Here is a 17,846-nt window from a genome sequence, read left to right as displayed (position 1 = left end):
GAACTGGAAAGCTTCCCTTTTCTGAAAAAAAAAAATATGTAGTGAATTGTTGAGGACTATAAGGCTATTAATCTCTCATTTAACCTTGCTTTTGTGGTTTATTTTGGTGATACCCGATACAAAATTCCAAGTAGCCCCACAGTGTGAGATCATAAAGTGCTACATGTTTTCTCTTTTGAATAAGCAAAATGAAACATAAAGTGATTTGGGTGGGGTTTTTATTTCCCCTGTAAATTGTTCTGTTTGACTTTGGTAGCTTAGAGCAAAGGTGTGGTTTGAAAGGCTCGGATTTTTAAATATTAAGAGGAAAAAAAGAAAAGGAAGAATGATGTGAGTTCTATTCTCCCTGCCGTAAATGGCTCCCAGAAAATCTGGGTTCACCACACATGACTTCTGGAAGGACACATTTTAACTTGTGTTCACCAGTTACAAGGTTTTTCCTCGTCCAAAATATCACAAACCATTCAGTCATTTGTATGCAGCATCAACTCCAAATCTGGAAGTATGATGACTACCTGAATATAATGATATGTAAAAAAAACGTATTTCTACTTACATTCTGATTTTCAAACTGTTCAGGTACAATTGATTTATTACAGGAATATTCCCCTAATTCAAGGACCAGTGCTTTGAGAAAGGTATTTTAACAAAATATTTATTATTTTTCAGCAAGAGAAACAGAAACAGGTGTTCAGAAAGGTTTGTGTAAATGAAAAGTACATGCACAGAGAAACTAGATACACATACAAACGGAATATAGCTTTTTTTCATTGTTGTTTGCATGTAACGTGAACCAATGGATTTTAGTGAAAGTCCTACATCCAACATGTCTAATTAGCTACATTTCACTGCAGATCCAAATGGCAGCAAATGGTGGTATTTGCTAATGTTTATTAAAATGTAAGCCTCAGCTGACTGATGTAGTTCTTCAAGGTAGCTCCTAGCAGTGAGTTTTGCAGGAATATATCCTCATATTCTCATGAATGAAAAAGTGTGTGTCCTGACTGCCATTATGAAACTTACCACTTGAATAGGAATGAATTTCTGACAAGGCACAAGTGAAGACAGTTCAGGAGTTCAGGGATAACAGTTCACAAGAAGCGAGTACTTCCAGAGCTGCCTATGTCCAATATTTCTATCATAAGTAGCGTTAATGACGCAGTGCTACCTCCAGATGTTTCAGGCTTCATGTCATTGTCATCTCACAGCAAAATTATGAATTGGCTACTACTGAATAAAGTTCTTCCTTTCAAAAGGAACAACTTCCTCTGCCTGCAGGTGAGCAGAGACAAATAACTCATGCCCCCTTGAATAATTTTTTAACCTGTTGTTCCATTTCAACTAAATTTAAGTAAGGAACAGTGCTCAGGATTATGTACAGTCTGCTGGGGTTTGTGAACATCAGTGGCAGGGTAGGAAAGGCAGGAAACTCAGGTTTGCATGGCAAGCCTGGCAGCTCCCAAGGTGTGTGAGCCAGATACCAAAAATAGGTGAAGCAACAGGCACTTGGCAAAGAGGAGATGGAGAGAGCAAGGGCTGAAGTGGGAAAGACATAATCCAGGGGAAAACCAGCTTCACCTGCTCTGTTTCTCGTGGAAAAATTGTCCTCACCTGTGGCAGCCCTCAAACTTGGAGGCTGTAATTGTGGCCTCAGAATAAGTTTGTGTTTTGTTCATTCAGATGAGCTCTCTCTGCCTACGCACAACATCTGTGGAGCAACTGCTGTGTTTTAAGGTCTCCAAAACTTACAATTTTAGGTCTAATTTTCTGGCAGAGCTAATTAAGATCAAATGACAAAGGCCTATATTAAAAGCTGTCTAACATGTAACTTCACAAGTGTGAAACATGATATTTAAATATCCCCCCATATCTGTCCATCCTCCAGTTCATCAAGAAAATCCAATTCCCCTAGCCCCAGATAGTATTACCTGGTATGCAAATCTGCTCCTTGTGTCTTTACTCATTTCTGTGCCTGCCGCTGCTGCACCACACCCACATGTACATCTTTTACCTCCATGTTTCACAAAGACAATGTTAGCTGTTTGCCAGAACTAAATCAAATGTGGCTGCAAAAGCACTCACACACGGCAGCTGGTTTGAGCATGCTGCTGTGAAGGAATTTCTGCTAAAAACAGAAGAGAAAAAAAAAATGAGCTGGTATCTCAAAATACTTTCCTCACTGCGGCAATCTGCTGAGGAGGAAGGTCAGGAAAGAACAACATTAACACTGTTTGCAGCTAACCTGGGGGTAAGGAGGAGAGGGCAGAAGGCACTGAAATGTGTTCATAAAGGAGTGAAGGAAGCCTCTGGAAGAACAAAGTAGAGGAGAAGTTAATGTGCCTTTAAAGTACATTTAATGCGGGATTGCTGACATGTCATCACAAGCACCAGCATAGAGCTATTACATGGGTCACTGCAGGGACAGGGTTATGGTGCCCTTCTACAATCTTGTTGGATTTATTTTATATTTAACTTTGCCGTTGAATTCCACCTTGTATAATGTTTGGTATAGGAATAGGTACTACAGAATTCCATTTTTTTTAATTCTGACCTGGCAATAGGGACTTTTAACCCCAACTGCCTTATGTAATTTTTGTCTGAAAAGTAATGTAAAGTCTCTTTGAACAGTATCCTTTGCTCTTTCCAGGTATTTTTCATGGAAAGTTCAAAGAGCACTTTTCATTCTTCAGATACTTGGATTGTTTTTGCAGGCATTTTTATGAATCTTTCTGCCCTTTACAGAAGTTTCCATTAACAGAGAACAGTAACAGTCAGGTGTGATGAAAATTGCTCAGCCACTCACCATAAACACTGCATATGCTAAGATACAGTGGAAGCGAATTGTTTATAAACAAGTGCTAAAAGCTGACCTAGATCCATAAGAGGTGTCATAGAATGACTCTGCATAACAAAAACTACCAAATAACTTTTTGCAAGCTTTGTGAGTAGGAAAAGGAATGGCTACGTTCATAATCGGTTATAAACACTTTAGCCCAGGCTTCTTAATATAGTTTCACTGGCACAGTCACAGCCTTCATTCCAAAATGTAAAGCCACCCTCATTCTTCCTTACCACAAAAATGCATTTTGAACAGCAAGCAGAAAGGAAGGAAAAAGTGGCAGCACCTCAAACATGTTATGGATGTCTGAATACCTGTGGCACACCTTCAAACTTCCAGTTCTCATAGCTCCACTTTGGTGTGGAAGTGGAAGGCAGGTGTTGAGACAAGGGGAGAGTCTAAATTGTATGTGTGCCGAGCATTTGCATGGAATCTTGTGAGCCCCAGCTTGCCTGGGGTCCTGGGAAGCAAGACTTGCTAGGGATGCTGCCACTGAAGGAAGAGGCAGCATCAGCAGGCCAATAGCCCTGTTTGTTGAAGATTCCTGGCTAGGAGCAGTCAAGTCCCACCCATCATACCCCCTTTCATGGCAGTAGGAAGACCATCCCAAAAATACCTGTGCCTGAGCTCAGCCTCTTTTGTCTGGGTCCCTCGTATGTGAGGTCACAACACTGAGACACACAAACTACAGTTGTCAGGCACAGAAGGAATTCTGAGTGCTCCATGTATTTGACAGCAGTGACCTTAACAACAACTTGTATTGGCTCAGAATCTATATACTTCCTCAGAAATGTTCTGTTACTTATTTTGAAATTGGTAAAAGTAATGGTTTTACTTTCTGCTTATTGCTTATTGATAAATAGATTGAAGATTGTGAACAAAATGCAAACAAAATACATACAGTGGTTGGGGGAGAAAGCGTTACACTTACAGAAGTCCTTGGCATCTGGTGGAACAGGAGGTAGCTTGCTATTTTTATTCTTTATTTTTAATGTGACAGATCCCTGAAGGCAGGGATTTATTTACAAACCTATCTGAACAAATAGTTCTAAAGACTAAAGGTAATTGCCTAATGCTCACCACTGTGGTAGCAACAAAGACTTTAATTATTAATGGGAAGAATTCGTCTCCACCATTTTTGCAGACTATTATGCCTTGTGGGATAGGGAATGTGCTTCATTAGGGACTTCTCTTAAAAAACAAATGTAAACCATATGCACATTCATCTCAAGGTCTTTACCTCAGAAATAATTATGTCCATAGCTACACACTGCCTGTTGGCTAATGTCATTCAAGGTCTTCCTTGAAATATTAGAACCATAATTAATACCAGATTAACCAAGTTCCTGAAAAGTATTTTGTGAGTTATTCTTTAAAGCAGTAAGACTGTGGGACACAGCTCAGGGCAGAGAGAGAAGCCAAAGGAATAAAGCACTTCCCTCTTTATGTTTACTGCAGGGTTGTCTGTGTGTTCTTATGAGCTTTTGCATGTGATTAAATGCCACATGTACATACAAAGAAAGTGAAAAAATGAAATGGGTGTGGGGAAATTAGCTCAAATGGTGCCAAATGGGATGTCTAAGGTCAAGGGTAGTAAAAGCACAGGCTAAGGTCCGGATTTCCAATGAGACACACACGGATCACAATATTCAGAAATTCAGCATCTTAGTTGATAGAAAATAAAATACACGTATTATGCTATAGGATTCCTTTAAGACAGTTGCTAGTAAAAGGGGTTTTCTACTACAAGGAAAGAACCATATCTTTAGTCAGTCCTTTGGCAATTTAGCTACTCTCAATTTTATAAGATAGAAGTGACATCCCTAGGAATCCCTCAAGCAAGGGATTCCCCCAGAGCCAGAGGCATTATCCTACTGCAGTTTAAAGAAACTTCGAGCAGGGATGACTGTGTAAAGACACAAATCTTTGAGAGTGTTGGTATGAGAAGCAAAGAGCGTGAGGGAGCAGTATGTGGTAGAGTGAGCTTCTCTTTCTCATATGAGTAAAACTGGAAGAATTATACCTGTCCTTAGGTTTTGTGGTGAATGGAGCCCAGTGTTTGGTCTGGGTCTGCATGCTTTGCTTCCTTTCTTCTCTTCACCTGCTTCTCAGTCCTGCCATGTGCAGATTCTGTATTTAGATAAAAATTTGCATTGATTAGTATGGAAGCTTGTTAGATTTATATCCATTAACAGAAAGGGACTCTTAACTGAAAGGCTCTGTTTGGGGCAGTAACAGCAGAGAATAAACGGCTGCTGTTAATCTGGGCTGACCCAGAGGAGTGGTAGATGGCTCCTTCTCCCAGGAAGGCAAGGGAGGTGCCATAGAGCCATTGTCTTGGAAATCCACTCAGACCAGGCACATTCAGAGCTACCAGCACTTGCTAGCTATCTCTAGGTGCCAACAGTTGTCCACCAAAGGGAAACTATTACCACACCTGGAAGGGGAGCTCTCTATCGATGCATCTCCACCCCATGCCCATTACAGTTTAATGTCATCCCATAAGTGGCCCAGGAGGGTATGCAATTGATTCACAAGCATCTGACACTGGCTATGATCAGTATTTACAACTCTTCATAGATAACAGCTCCCACGAAGCTCACCCTTAGGCAGAGATGAACAAACCATACACTTTAACCCTTGAAGCTTCAGATCTGACTTTCTGTTCCAGCCAGCATGGCCTTAAGTCATTGGAGTGTAACAAGTTAGCAGCTCTGCATTATGGTGTACCACAGTCCCATATTAGATCACCCTACATACAGGGCAACACATTTCAGAGACTTAGCTCTTTGTAAATTAAATGTTGATTTAGGTCATGTTATATAGGCCTGTCATTCTCCTAGAGCTCTAGCATTCTTTGGGTAGGCTTGAAAAATCCATATTTGAGTTGTCCTCAGTTAAAATAGGTGTGTCATCCATCACAAGATGCCTACTGTCTTGCCACAGTGACCTCCCATTCCCAGCAGAGCACCTGCACATATATTGGTGTGGCTGTTGTTACCTGTGGATGTGCGCACTTGAACAGGCTGAACTATGTTTTACAACATGTATATTTACAATATGTAAATTACAACATGTATGTTTTGCCTTCTTGTTATACAAAGCCAGATCTGGATCTGTTTCTTTCCAATTTATACCTGTGTTGTTCTCTTGGCCTTTGAGAATTTATCCAGGTGTATATCAGGCCAGAATCAAAGCATCTGCTCTGTCAGTGAAATGGGAGTCAGGAGCTGGGCTGGTGTGCTAAACAAAACACATGATTAACAGGAGAAATGACTTGGCAGGGGTTGAAGCACCAGACATACAGAAAATGTTTGCTTTGAAATTCCAGAGACTTGACCGTCCCTTTGGTTTTTTGGAATGCTTTGATTTAGTCATGTGGGGTGGGAGCAGGCTGTAACCTCACAAGGGCACTGGGAACAGTACCTCTTGTGCAGGAGATGTGAAGGGAATTAACTGTCAGAGAGCTTCAGGGAGACAGCAGATGTATATGTGGTTAGAAGAAGTTTGGCTGGTTTATAAAATCTATTTCCACCACAGGATCAAATGCAATTATGTGTATAAAGTATACAGTCCTTGGATGTGTAATGTATAACAGGACATAGCAGTATAAGTGAGGGAACAGCAAATTAATTGCATGCAAATAGCTGAACAGTTTCACTTCTAATGACTTGAGAGCAGGAGAAAAGAAGGCTCCTACAGTTTCCATGAGTGCAAATTACACACGCCCATAAGGAAATTGGGATTATGTGCATTTAAAATAACGCATTTTATTATTCATTTTTAGAAGTAAACATTCCAAGACAACTCTGCTTGCACTTGGGTGCAGCTTATAGGACAACCCTTGCATCAGCAGAATGAACTGTTGATGTAAATCTACTTGCTGTACTTCAGCATCCATTTGATTTACTTGTGTCATCATCAAAGGTAGCTTGCTTACATTTTCTGCCTGTACTTATGTCAGTAGCTCAAGTGTGAGTGTAGTTTGTACCTCCCAAAATAAATCTGAGTCTCAGAAAACTAGCAGTGCCGCTAGATGCTGTTCCTGTGTTGCTAGGGGGCTTCTGCTAGACTCTTACCCCATTACACGTCGTATACATTGTTAATGTACACACTGTGCATTGTTAATGGGGCTTCCACAGGGGGAAAGAGAAACAAAAAACCTAGTTGAAATTTCCTTGTAATTACTCCAGTAATTCAGTCATCTTCTGTGGTTTTTATATATTGTTAATAAGTGATTCCATTTATTTTTCATTTTTAGGCTGATATTTTGTTTCTAGGATGATAATAAAAGTTGGATGAGGGAAAAACACTGATTAGAAGCTTTAAAACTGAATGCAATAAAAGGAAAGAAAAATGAATATGCCATAAAAATGTGCTCAGGTTCCAAATTCTTAATAACCCAACTACAGAGAAATGTTCTGATTAGGATTTTAAGAATACATCTTTCCACTGAGAAATCAGCTGATTCTTTCTGATTTACTTGTGGGCTGCAAAACTTCCAGAGCCATACTAAAATAGTTCAAATTCCACTTTAATCCCTGATACTAGTCACATGGATAAAGCTCAAAGAATGTCTCTGATGACTGAATAAGAAGGCACAAGAAAGATGCTGAGCAGGGAACCAGCACAAGTTAGTTTTTTTCCGTATGGGACCTGTTATATAGAATCACTCTTCTGAGGCAATCTGGGAAATGTTTACTGAAGTAAGTTTTGCTGGATGGGAAAAAGAATAGGTAATCAATAACAATTGTTGCTTTCTTGACCCTAGGCTTGCTAGTAAGGCATCCGCCCATACTTCTGAATATCCCATGGATGTTTTTTAAACAGGCTTCCTAGGGAGGTGTTTGATGCCCCAAGCCTGTCAGTGTTTAAGAGGCATTTGGACAATGCCCTGAATAATCATAGACTCAACTAGGTTGGAAGAGACCTTCAAGATCAAGCCCAACTGTTAACCTAGTACAGCTGAATCCACCATTAAACCATGTCCCTAAGGGACTCATCTACACTGGTTTTGGACACTTCCAGGGAGAGTGATTCCACCACTGCTCTGGGCAGCCTGTTCCAATGCCTGAATACCCTTTCAGTGAGGAAATTTTTCCCAATATCCAGTCTAAAACTCTGCTGGTGCAGCTTGAGGCCCTTTCCCCTTGTCCTGTTAAATAACATGCTTTTACTTTTGGTCAGCCCTGAAGTGGTCAGGCAGTTGTACTAGATGATTGTTTGTAGGACCCTCCCAACTGAAATGTTCTGGTCTGTTCTCATTACATTTTACCTTTAAGCACATGTTGAACTCTTGGGAGAATCAAAGATGGACTTTTAAAAGATCTTAAGCTGTGTTAGGAAGTGGGACAGGAGTTACGACAAGCTGCTTGCTGGGAGGATTTTTGAAATTAAAAAGGATTTTTTTTAATTGAAAATTAGCAGTTTATTTTGGGTGAGTTTGGTTGCCTGAGCTGTGTCTCTGAGGATACTGTGAGCCCTCTGACAATAGGTACTACAAGCAGCACAGCTAAACTTGTTCACAGCAGATGAGGAAATTGCATTTCATACATGATTCACAGTGTGCTACAGTGATTGTATAAGGTCAATATCTGTTGTTAACTAGGAGGAAATCAGAGAGGAAAGAAAAGTGTTTGTTCTTGCTGATCTTTGAAAGAGCTGTCTACAAACTGACAATTTCCATTGCACAGCACTACACAAACAGCAAAGTGGAGCCCTTCTGCACATTTGCAAGCACTGTGTGTGAGACAGATAAAATCTGCAGCTAGAATAGTGTCTCTTTGTCTCCACATTTTCATCTTGGAGCTTAATAAAAATGGAGAAAATGGACTAAATACAATTAGGGGCAACTTTGTGAAGCAAATTGCTGGAATTGTTTAACATTGGGATTCCTGTTGCCTAATTAGCCATCCAAAATTAGTCATCTGGGCCTGCCATTCAGTACAGGGAGGGGAGCAGTCACCACTAAAGGGCCTCCAAACACAGTAGTTGTAAGGAAGGTAGGGTATGTTACTTTCCCAGAGTGCCTGTGTTTTTTAGGCATTTATAGCCATTTATACAGGTTTGTCTGTTTTTTTTCTTTTTGTTTTCTGGAAATGTTTGCTGAGTGGATTGTGAGTGTGCTTTGTATTTGCTTTGGATTTCCTTCACAGCAGGGAGCTGAAAATGGTCAGGTTGAAATTACCCAGCATACAGGAGTCAGGTCATAACTGGTATTTACAGAAAGACAGTGCCTCAACAGGGCATAAACAGCATGCTGGAAAACTTGAGACATTTTGTGCATGCACTGTACAGTGAGCAAGCACTTACACAGGAATTTTATCCTTGTGAACAAAGAATGCAACATTTACTGCATTGTCCTAGAAAACAAAACAGCACATGCACTAGAGGCCAGTGGTGGCATGATGCTTTGAACTGCTGAGCAGAAATACAGTGCCCTGGGAGTCTGCAAAGAGAGAGGAATTCAGCTGTAATCACACTGGTTTGTGAGAAGCAGTGAGACTTGGGAAGAGCATCCAACAAGCTGCAATGTGAGGCAGGGCTGAGGTAGGTGTGGAAAGCTTGGAAAGCAGCCCCAGCAGAAAACACAGTGAATGTTTGTTCTATGGAGAAATAGACATGGACCTTTCAAGGTAAAGGACATTTCCTACAGGTAGCATGTTTTTGTTTGCCTAGATGCTTGTTTGAATGGAAAACCATTCAGGAAGTCACGACAAAGTCAGGAGAATGTGTGTCTGTGTGTGAGCAACAGAGAAGGGAGTAGTGTTTCTGTGAGCAGTACTCACGTAGCCACATGCAGGCTAACAAAAACTGGAATGGCAGGTATTCTTTCTCTGAATGTAATTTGCAAACCATCACTAAATAGTGCTGTCCTTTTTTGTCCAGACTAGCTTAAGCTGTAACGGGGTGTAATCTCTTGAATAATAAATATCCTTGTGTTTCATAGAATGTTCTTTTCCTACATAATGATGCATGTCAAGAAAAAATCTGTGGTTCTCCTTGAATATCTCCAAAGTTGTTTAGATTTGCCTTTTTAACAAGCTTTTAATGTAATTACTACAGAGGAGTATCATAAGGCAATGTTTCCCAAATGGTGTGAGCTGCCAGGCGCAGTAGGTGGTTTGCAAATGGTCTGGAGACCATATTGAAATAATAAAATCATAAACCAGAGAGTTAAAACACAGGCGATAACAGTGCTGAGCAGGCCACAAATGTGTGTCAGGAACTTGATTTACACACATAAGGGATGGGCCACAAAGGCCGTTCACCAGTGGAAGGACCTGTGACTTTTTACTGACTTCTCCCATGTTCTGAGTCAGTCAGCCTTTGCATCCACCAAAAACCTTTTGTAAGTTGCAAATGGCTGGGAAGGCAACATGTGGGGCTGCCTTCTTTATGCCATTGTGTAGGGCAAGGGGGTGAATACCTTTGAGCAAAACCAGATTTCCATCATCGTTGAGCAAGTCAAGTCAGTAAGGCACTGGGGCTGCTTCTGACCTGCTTCACCATGTGTGGTGTATCAGCTTCCACATAAAAAAGCCAAGCATTTGCATGTGCTCCATTACCTATATATTTGAATGGACACGAGAGTGGACTCACCTGCCTGCTTTGCCTGCAGTTCTGTCAGCACGAGAGAGCTGTGAAGCTGAGAGGTGCTGCCCATTAGGCTGGGTTTATGGGTGCTTGGTAGCACTGGATTTACAGCATAGTGAGTATTTCTGAACACACAGTTCAATGTTCACACTATAAATAGCCTGCAAATAACAAATATCCGCAAATACTGGTTCTTATTTCAAATTTAAACCTGTTATGTTTCCAAAGAGAAATGTTTACTCTGTATATATTACCTTTTTAACACATAAACAACTGATAAAATACTTATAATCTTTGTATTCTATTCAATAGTACATCAAAAGTGACAGGGATATGTGTGTTGTTCCTCTCCAAGGCTGTGCACTAAAATGAACACAAAATGGCTACTTTCCATTATTGTGCTAGCATCCTTAGTGACTAATGCATTCAGTCTACAATAGAAAACAGGTCTGTATCTGCATTCTGCAAACAGCACCTGTCTTCTGAGCAGTCAGACAAAACCCCCAAATCTGCATACCTTGAAATGCTGGGATATAAAAACTAGGGGTTAAATTTTATTTTATGAAAGAAGCTAACCTGCAAAAAATGTCTGTTCTTTTTACCTTGTGTTAGACACAGATGATTAGTCTGAAAGGTAAAGAAAATTCTCTTCAAGTAAATGAACCTATTCATACTTAGATGAGCTATTCTTCTGCTTTGGCAACCTGTGGAAATGGTAATCTAATCATGCCACAGTACTAGTATCCAATATGCTGAAAGCTTGTAATTCACAGCTCAAGGGGAATGTGGAAGATAGTTGAGAATGCAGTAATTATAGGCCTGGTGCTAGAATGAGCAGTGAAATAATGTGTATTATTTTGCTCATAAGCAGAATTTTTTTAGCCCATAGCAAGCAGGTTGTGTGAGCAACCAAGCTGCAAGTTTTTGTCTTTGACACAAAGCCGTAGGACATCTGGTGCTATTAACTATAATTCCCTCCATGTCCCAGTAACACCTTTATACAAATACATGCACATGCACATATGCTTACCTTAAAGCTGAAGAAAACTGTTTCCAGAAAAATGCTTTCTGAGTATCTCTTCAAATGGTGTTCTGTGAAGAACTAGTGGGGAACTAAGTTCTATTTGGATCCAAACCACTTAATGCTGGGGACACCAACCTCCTAACTCAAATCTATGGTATCAAATAATGTGGTTTACCTGTAGGTAAGGATCACCTAGGAAGCTTCACCCTCATCTAGAAAGGCCCATGACACTGATTGAGCCCTTGAAGCTCTTCTGATCTCTTCCAGTAGACTTTACTTTATAGTTTTTAGCCTGTTTTTCCTGCAACTTCTGTGTGTTTTCATTTAGGTTCTGGGTGGTTTGTGGCTTTAATCAGAATGGTTAGTGTTACAAGTTACTTTGGGACTTAACATATATTGTGTGGAAGCTGTGGATAGACCAAATAATCCTTCCCAGCGTCAGATGCTGAAGAAGCTGAGAATGCTACCCAAAAGGAATATCCTGAAAGAAACCAAAGATACAAGCCAAAGCTCAGGAGAAAAGCATGTCTTGAAATTTGTTGCATTATATAAGATGAGAACAAAAGCAAAACTCTAAGGCAGAGTTCAAGACTAATGTAGTTTTGTATGTGTGTGCATGGGTGGCTCTATTTGTGTGTTCAGGCAAGTACATGCACACAGGTATTTATTATACTAGTGGACTACTCCTTGTTACTTCACATAAACTTCCAGCTCCTTGCCTATCTGTCACCCTAATGTGTATTATACAATGTAAAGTAAGATTTTCCAAATGCATGTCCAAGAATAATAATGCCTATATTGTCTTTTTTTAGAAAATTGCATGTGCACAGTAACAGTTCATCTTGCATATGCCTCATCTGGCAAAGTGCAAACAAACATTGTGCAGACAGGAGCATGTGTTAACGATGCAACTGATGTTAAAATTGTCATGTAGGAGGAATTTCACACATGGCAGTCTGTGGAAGGTCACAAGAAGCTCAGCTCTTGACCAAGTGGCATGCAGCAGTCTAAAGAATGTGAAACGTAGCCTTTTTAACACAATTTTTGTTTTGACAACATATAATTTATGGGGGAGGAGAAGTAACATTGGCTTAGTCCTCCTTATGCAATGATCTAGGAGATCTTACTTTTAACTTTTACCAGTGGAAATTAGGAAAACAAAGATCTGGAACATTTCAAAGTAGCTTAGGACATTTTTAAAACTGACAGCTCTTTGACTGTAATGCTAACTTAAATTGGAAAGCACAGAGCATTCCATCCTGAAGGACTCAAACATGCTCAGCAGAGCTCAATTCCATTCTGTTGTGTGAACATGGCGAGGTATGAAATTACTGTCTTCTCATTTCTGTCATGACAGGCTTTGCACTTTTCCCATTATCATTATAGGTTTGTTCATAAATATAGATATTTATTTTCCATTTTAAGACTCTCAATTCTATTGTGTGTGCTTAAGACATGCACAAAGAGGTTCCACATAGACACATATGAAGAACACTAAGTGTATTCTTTTTCCAAATTTACAATTTAAGCTTTTATATAAAGAGAACTGTTCCTTTTTTTTTTTCCTTGAACTGTGTACAAATGTTAGAAAAGGAGAAGGGGAAAAAAAGTCCTCTAGGCCAGTGACCTTTTCCTTGGCTCTAGGGGTTAAAAAGAAATTGTTCACAAGAGGAAAACAGGGAGGAAAAATACAAAACAATCTTGTCCTGTTGAGATTACACTTTTCTCTTGATAAACAGGTCAAATCAGCAGGTTCTCAAACTCAAGTAAAACTGCTGTGGTGACCTACTTGGCTATTAATACATAGCACATTCAAGACATGTATGGAAAAGTCAACTGAATGGAAAATATGACTCATCCACAGTATTATGCATTAAATTCAGGAAAACTTAAGAAAGTTCCTTTTTACTTTATGAGTAGATTTCACTCCTGGTGTACATGGATTAAACAGCTATTTCATGCACAAATGAATGACATTGTGGATGTAATAGGCTGCCTTTGAAATTACTAAGTTCTAATAGTTCATGTTTTTTCTAATCATTCTGCAGGTAGGGAAGTCTCTGCCCTGAGAAATCTTAGGTAGAGAAGAGTTCATTTACACGCTTTCTTGCTGTTTTCTTCACCCAAGTCAAGCAAAGTACCTTGAATATTGCTGGTTTTAGTCTTTAAAAGCTGAAGGGAATCAGAACTGCCAGCACTTTGACAGATTCTGAAGAAAACAAAGATCATGGGAGGAGACTGCTGGCTCAGTGTACTGCACTCCTCTCTGCAGCGAAGTCTCCTTTAACCCTGGAAGTTCTCCTAAAGTACTGTGGTTATTCCAGAATAACTCTTCATCTGGATACCTTGATCCAAAATAAAAAGTGGAGGTGTAGTGATTCAGTTTAAACCACTTCCAAAATGTATAATTACTCCAGAGTAATAGCTCTTCTGGAAAACATCCAACTAGCTTCAAACCGTCCTCTCAGCTGGGTGCAGTGCAACCATGAATGGTGATGCTGTGATCCACAGCTATGCATAGTCTGTGTATCCTCTTAGATCCTCTGTGATAAAAAGTAAACAATATTAATATCACTGGTAACAACAGCTGACTTACTTCCTCACTGGAACTGATTTTACTCTTGAATCTATAATTTTCCTCAGTTTCCAAGTTGTTTGCAAACAATCCTCATGATTACACGTGAATTTGTTCATCATTTGTTAACAGACAATTTATGAAAAGCATAAATGGCTTGTGGATTATTCATCACCTGTCCATTTTAATTGTTTGCTTTTTGTGGTGGGTGATTGGCATTTGACAGTGATACTGCTCAAACTCCGTAATTTGATGACAGTAACAAATCATGAATAACCACATATCCTCAGCTATGTTAACCAGGCAGATAAAGGTACTGGTATTAAGACAGACATTCTTCAAACATCTGTGCAAACAGAAATCAAGGTCACATAAAGGAGGCTTTCAAGCAAAGCAGAGCCAGACTCAACAGCCTAAATTGAACTGGGTTGTGGGTTGCTCTGCTGAGCATCCTTTTTGACAAACATTCACAATACTTTGTATTAGTGTGTTTATTTATCTATTTATTTGTTTAACTATTTATTTATTTATAACCGTTTGATTTTGACAAGAAGATCCAGACCTTATTCTTCCCCTTTCTTTCACATCTTGTTTGCCCATGGGAGCGTCTTCGCTCAGAGGTTTGGGTTACCTTCTGATTCACCATGAACCAGTGAAGTCTCAGAGACAAATTTTTGTTCCAGAAGAAGCACCAAGTTTGGAGGAGGAACAGCAAAAGGGTCTTATTAGAAGGGTGACTAAGAAGAGGAAGTTTCAGGCTGGGGCAAAAAAATGGTAGGAGAAAACTGAAATATTGGAGCTTTGGTTAAAAATCTTTCCTGCAACTCATGCACAAGGAGGTGTGGAGTATTTCCATGTGCATGTAAGATTGTACAGATCTGTAGAATTCACTTTGCTGGCGTTGGAAAAGAGTTTGTATTGGCCACATGGTCTTCTTAAAGCATTTCTATAGTCTAGGGATTCAAAAAGTCTGATACTTTAAAGTGTCAAAATTTGTTTGGGTGTGTTTGCTTTCTCTTTTTATGCAGTAAATAGATGTCCTGGGTCTACCTTTTGACTCTAGCCAGCACAAAGGTCTGGATTTATCTTTTAACTAAGCCAGTACAAAGAGTATCATTCATTTTTATAATATGCAAAAGAGAAATGCTAATATTATCTTGTTGTCTGCCGGTTAGAGAAAAGGGAGGTTTATCCCAGGCTGAGACCATGAGCAGTCATTCCAAAATCTCTGGCTAAAGAGATTAGTGGAAAACAAATACTATGTGGTTTTGGGAGAGAAAAGTTGGATCTTTACTGTGACAATACTTCTCGTCCTTGTGGAAAAATAAACAAACCTCCGATTTTTGCTACTGGAATGATAAGACATGAATGCAGCCATCAGGGTTTCATGATGTTGTTGGCGAGTTTTAAAATTTCTACCTCTAGTGAACTGGGTTATTTTAAGTAAAACAGAAACAAAATAAACAAACAAAACTAAAAATAAAAATAAGTTTTCAGACTATCATCTACGCAGCTGATGTCTCCAAGGAAGTTATGGGAGTTTGTCTCTAATGTCTCCCACAAACTGTGAATCCAAATTTCTTTAAGGCCTGTCTTGCAGGCATTTCTTTAGGAAATGGAGAAATATATGAAAAGAAATGTGAATGTCTTTCATTCAAAACTTGCTTAAAAGCAACATGACTGCTCTGTCCTCTTTCATGTATACCAGGGCTACCATCTTTCTTTGTCTAGATGTCTTCTGGGAATTGTTGATGTTCTCTTGCTAGTTGAGGACTCCCAGCAAGTAGTGACTTTTGTGCTCTGATTTGTTGAAATGTTCTTATCTGTACACTATGGTGACAGTAAATGAGATGTCAGTTGTGCTCAGGACATTCGGGATGATCATTAGGAATTTCTCACACCAAGCGAGTATCTTCAGCTGATGTGTTGAATTATTAACTAGGACTCTTGTCATAATAATAAGCAAATAGATGAAAGGATAAGGTCACTCACAGCAGCCTCAGACCTGTCACTGAGCAAGGATGTAGCTTGTTCATTTGAATGTAAAATGGAAAGATAGAAATCAGATTTCAGTGTAGATATTAATACCTCAAAATGTATTTCATACATATTTTCCATATGCTTCATTCACCAAACAATTCCACTTTTTTAGGTTTTGAAAAAATGATAATGTCATTGAGCTTGGGTCAGTTTTGCAGTTTTACCTGAAATCAGGCCAAAGAGAAGTATAATTTCTTGTGTAAACCCTTTGTCTCCATTTCCTCCCCATTTGAGAGGGAGTTGGATTTTCCCCCACAGTGCCAGTGGATCTGCCCTGACGAGTGACTTTTAACAGGTCATCTGATAACCTTATGAGGGGAGACAGAACTTTGAAGCGGGTCTGTAATTCTCTCTCTCAGGTGACAGCCTGAAGCATGGATTTAGTCATAATTTTCCTTATTCCCTTCCTTCTTCCTGCTGCAAGCAGCTCTTTCTTTTGGTTTTGGTTTGGGTTTGTTTTCTTAGGAAATACAAGAGCATAACTTGCTGGTTTTAGACATTCCTGCTTGGACTGGAACAGCCCAAAACTGATAAGTGTGCTGAAAAATGCAGTACTGGCTGCTTAAAAACAAGTCAGTACTTCCCCAACTCAACTTCCCTGTTCTTGCTCAATGTCCATATGATACTTTCCTTCCTAAATGATGGCTTTGTACGTTTATGTTTATTAATAATTATATATCAGAATAATTTAGTGTCTGGTTGTACTCATTTGAATTATAGGGAACTACACTGAAACTGATAGTAAAATGATATAAATCAATTCTTGTGGTACTTCATGGCAATTTGTAGCAGCTAAAAAGTTGTTCATGTTGTTTTTAACAATCACATTCTTTTTTAAGTAAGTTTGTACTGGCTTTTATTTTCTTGTCTTTGGCATTTGTACAGTTTCTTCCCAACGTATATCTGATTAAAACACAGCAGCCCTTCATCATTGCTGTCATTTGAATAACTTTTAACTCTTAGCCAAACTATTTAATATAATCTGAGATATCAAGTAGCATAAAATAAAATTCTCAAAATAAATTGAAATGTAGACTTTCAAGATGATGTGAAAGCGGTAAAGCCTTGATGCCACTGGGGACAGAGCAAAAAAGCTAAAGTATGTACTTTCTTTTAAGAATTTAAAAAGACTTGAGTCCTTTACTGGATCATGTGACAAAGTGCTTTCTGCTGTGAGGAAACACAACCTGTACTCATCAGTATCATGAAGAGGTTTGATTAGTACAGTAGGTGGCTACTGTACTGAAAATAGGAAATTCTATCTCATATAGGTTGTGTTAAACACATTTGAATGGTCTACATCAGAGCAACGACTTTCTTGACTGCTTAAAAGCTTCTGAACAGCCTTAGGGTTGAATAGCATGCAAAACTGGTATACCTACATTTCCATACTTGCTGCGTGTACCAGTCCCCTGATGACTGGAGGAATATAACTGCCACATATATATATGTGTACCTTTCTCATAGTACAGAACTTCTCCACTGCAGGTCAGCTTTGAAAAGTTCATTAGTAACAATGCTGCTCACTGTGTTCTGTGTTTTATTGTAGCTTTTGAAAAATCCCAGATGTAAAAGTAACCAAACCATGTTGGCACAAATTAACTCAAATAGAGCAACCCTGAGAACTGATTTTGACCCAGAAAATTAAAAAGGGCTCTTAATCTTCACAAATTGTCATTGGGTTAAATTATACCTCTACTGTTTGCAGTGGATTCAAATGGATGTAATTGATAACAATGTACAGCTTGTTTGCACACCGTGGCATAAAAGGA

At 39.3% G+C, this 17,846-nt stretch overlaps 1 protein-coding gene across 4 annotated transcripts in view; it reads left to right on the top strand.

Moving 5' to 3' along the window:
- DLGAP1 (DLG associated protein 1) overlaps positions 1 to 17,846 on the top strand; it is a 136,386-nt gene that overhangs the window by 82,906 nt on the left and 35,634 nt on the right. For 2 of the 4 annotated variants that reach the window (XM_034067759.1, XM_034067773.1), the window contains exon 6: positions 13,998 to 14,014. The exons of the other annotated variants lie outside the window; for them this stretch is intronic. In XM_034067759.1, coding sequence (XP_033923650.1) covers positions 13,998 to 14,014 — 17 coding nt within the window. The remainder of the gene's footprint in view (positions 1 to 13,997; positions 14,015 to 17,846) is intronic. 4 annotated transcript variants of the gene reach the window in all.

Source organism: Melopsittacus undulatus, chromosome 1, assembly GCF_012275295.1.
Source record: "Melopsittacus undulatus isolate bMelUnd1 chromosome 1, bMelUnd1.mat.Z, whole genome shotgun sequence".
NCBI classification, from domain to species: Eukaryota; Metazoa; Chordata; class Aves; order Psittaciformes; family Psittaculidae; genus Melopsittacus; species Melopsittacus undulatus.
This window is presented reverse-complemented; position numbering and strand designations above follow the sequence as displayed.